Source organism: Aplysia californica, unplaced genomic scaffold, assembly GCF_000002075.1.
Source record: "Aplysia californica isolate F4 #8 unplaced genomic scaffold, AplCal3.0 scaffold00260, whole genome shotgun sequence".
Lineage (NCBI taxonomy): Eukaryota > Metazoa > Mollusca > Gastropoda > Aplysiida > Aplysiidae > Aplysia > Aplysia californica.
In genome coordinates, this window is record NW_004797530.1 from 725,182 (window position 1) to 727,681 (window position 2,500).

The 2,500-nt window shown below is 42.8% G+C and overlaps 1 protein-coding gene across 1 annotated transcript in view; it reads right to left on the minus strand.

Annotated features, from left to right (window-relative positions):
- Positions 1-2,500, minus strand: part of LOC100533425 (sodium channel alpha-subunit SCAP1) — a gene marked incomplete in the record, with an annotated part of 152,143 nt that overhangs the window by 64,730 nt on the left and 84,913 nt on the right. The window contains 1 exon segment of the mRNA NM_001204708.1: positions 214-408. Coding sequence (NP_001191637.1) covers positions 214-408 — 195 coding nt within the window.

A 2,500-nucleotide genomic window follows, 5' to 3' on the forward strand; every position in this document is an offset into this window, starting at 1 on the left:
TGTCTCTCTCTCTCTCTCTCTCTCTCTCTCTCTCTCTCTCTCTCTCTTTCTCTTTCTCTCTCTCTTTCTTTTTCTCTTTCTCCCCCTTTCCTCTCTCTCTCTCTTTCATTCACACACACGCGCGTGCACACACACACAAACACACACACACACACAAACATACATCCTTCGCTCCTTCTCTCCTTCCTCCCTCCCTCCCTCCCTGCGACTCACCTTCTGGTTGTGATAGAACTCGTCCAGGTCCTCCAGTGGTTTGCCCACGTACTCGCGTGGGTAGTCCTCCAGGGAGGGTGGTAACTTACGGCCCGCCTCCAACTTTGGGTTAGGCTTGAGGTTTTCCTCATGGTGGCTCGGCTCATCCAACTCCTCATCATCGTCGTCCGACTCCGGGGGAGCCTTCTCCGCATGCTGGAGGGTTAAAGAAAAGAGATATGTGAGTGTGAGGCGTCGTGAGGCGACCATTTCCTCGCTAATTTTATCCCTCAAACCAGACAACCCTGGTCTCCTTCAGTCGCAAATATGTCGACTTCTATAAAACATTCAACATAGATGAATTTGTTTTTCACCAAAAAAAAGTTTAAAAAACACAAAAAACAGGCTTTAAGATGACACCAATAGCCCCATATGCACTATGTACAGAAATTGACGAGCGCCTGATTCCACCACGCCATGACACATATGTGAGGTGTCGAGCGCGGTGAAATCAGGTGCTCGTCAAAATAATGAAATCCAAAGAACCAACATTTTGGCTCGACACCTTTTAAGTCAATTCTAAAACGCATTTCTCAGTGGATTTTTAAAACTGAAAATCGTTGACTAAAGGCACACAAAAATGTACATTTTTAGTTTCCAAGGACATTCAAGCTATGGAAATCCCTAAACTTTAGAAGCTGTTTTCTCATTAATCTACTTCTAAAACTAGGCAACCCTAATCTCCTTCAATCGCAAATATCTCGACTTCTAATCAAGATAGATGGGGGGGGTTTTTCATCGAAAGCAAGACAAATAAACATGCCTTAAGATAATATCAATACCCCTGCATGCAAACAATTGAGTCATAAATGCTGAGCTCCATAGTGGAATAGCATTACTTTAGAGTGCATAGTCTGGTAATACACATCAAAGTAAGAACAAACCCCTAACTTGCTGGCGTCTTTGTAGGAAATAGCCTCGTTTCGCACTATAACAAAATAGTTGGCCAACAAATGTGTCGGCTTGCTGATGAAAATACAAGAACCCTACCTCATCAAGATAGTATAACTATTAAGATTTAGTGGTGTTTCTCTTACAGACTTCTTCATAAGTTAAGGACCACTTGCAAACACTCTGAGTGGTCTTCTTGGGTCGTCCTGCACTTGGGCGTTCTTGGATTGATTCAGTGGCGTGATGGTGCTGCCTCAAGCGGGCAATAGCAAAGTGCGATACTGCAAGCCTTTGGCAACTTCTTTGGCTCCAACTTCATCCTGTAGCCATGCCATAGCTCTGGCACGATCAAAGTCTCTCAGCTTTCGTCTTGGTGGTATGTGAGCACAGTTCGAGACCGTACGTCAATTTATGACGTGCACCAGACATTTAAATTGAGGAATGTCCGTGGTGTCACACACAAGTCGATAAAAAACAGCAAATTTGGCTAAAATTCCTCGAGGATTTCCGTGCTGCATGTGGTGGTTTTGGTCCTTTAGGAGGCTTTGCAGTACGCATTGGTAACCCATTAACACTTTCAGAGCAAACATTTTGAAACAGCCCTTACTGTCTTTTTCGGATTAAAAAAAAATCAGGACTGTGTGTCAAGGTGGTCCTTAACTTTGTTGAAGTCTGTATTTTCATTGTCCACAACTCACTCATTGTTTTGTCAGTCGTAGTGAGGTACGGGCGTATAATCTAAGCCTGTGCATTAAACACGCCTGTGAAGATATTATTTTTATTATTATAGCGCACTGGACACTCATTTTACAAAGATGACGCAAGTTGTGTCCAAAAAAAGTAGGAACAAAGCCTGTTCTAAGAGAAAATTTTTTAAAAAAGAAATGAAGCAAAACGATTTTATCAGCGCTGTTAGTGTTATCGACATCCATAGAACTGCGCTTGGAATACCGAGGACACTTTTTCAAAGAGTAAACCGTCGTATAGTGCGTACACTATTTTGAAGTAATGGCCCCTGCCTTGCACATACAACAGATGAGGGAAAGATAATACTATTCTACTTCGAGACTCCACCTTTCGGCTATTGGTATGATGCTACGTATAAAAGAAACCACTGGTTAGCTGTGGCAGACAAGGACGAGAACAAACAAGCTTCCTTAAATGGTTTTAGTTCAGTTTTAGTTGAGGTTTTACGGCGCTCGCAACTGCATAAGGTCATATGAGCGCCAGAAGATTAGAGGTGTTACAAGAGAGTAACAAACATAAAAAAGAAGAAGGGGAGTCACGGACGATAGATGTTTGATAGGAAAGAAGAGGCAAACCACACCAGATCACCCGCCAACCACCAACTTAAATG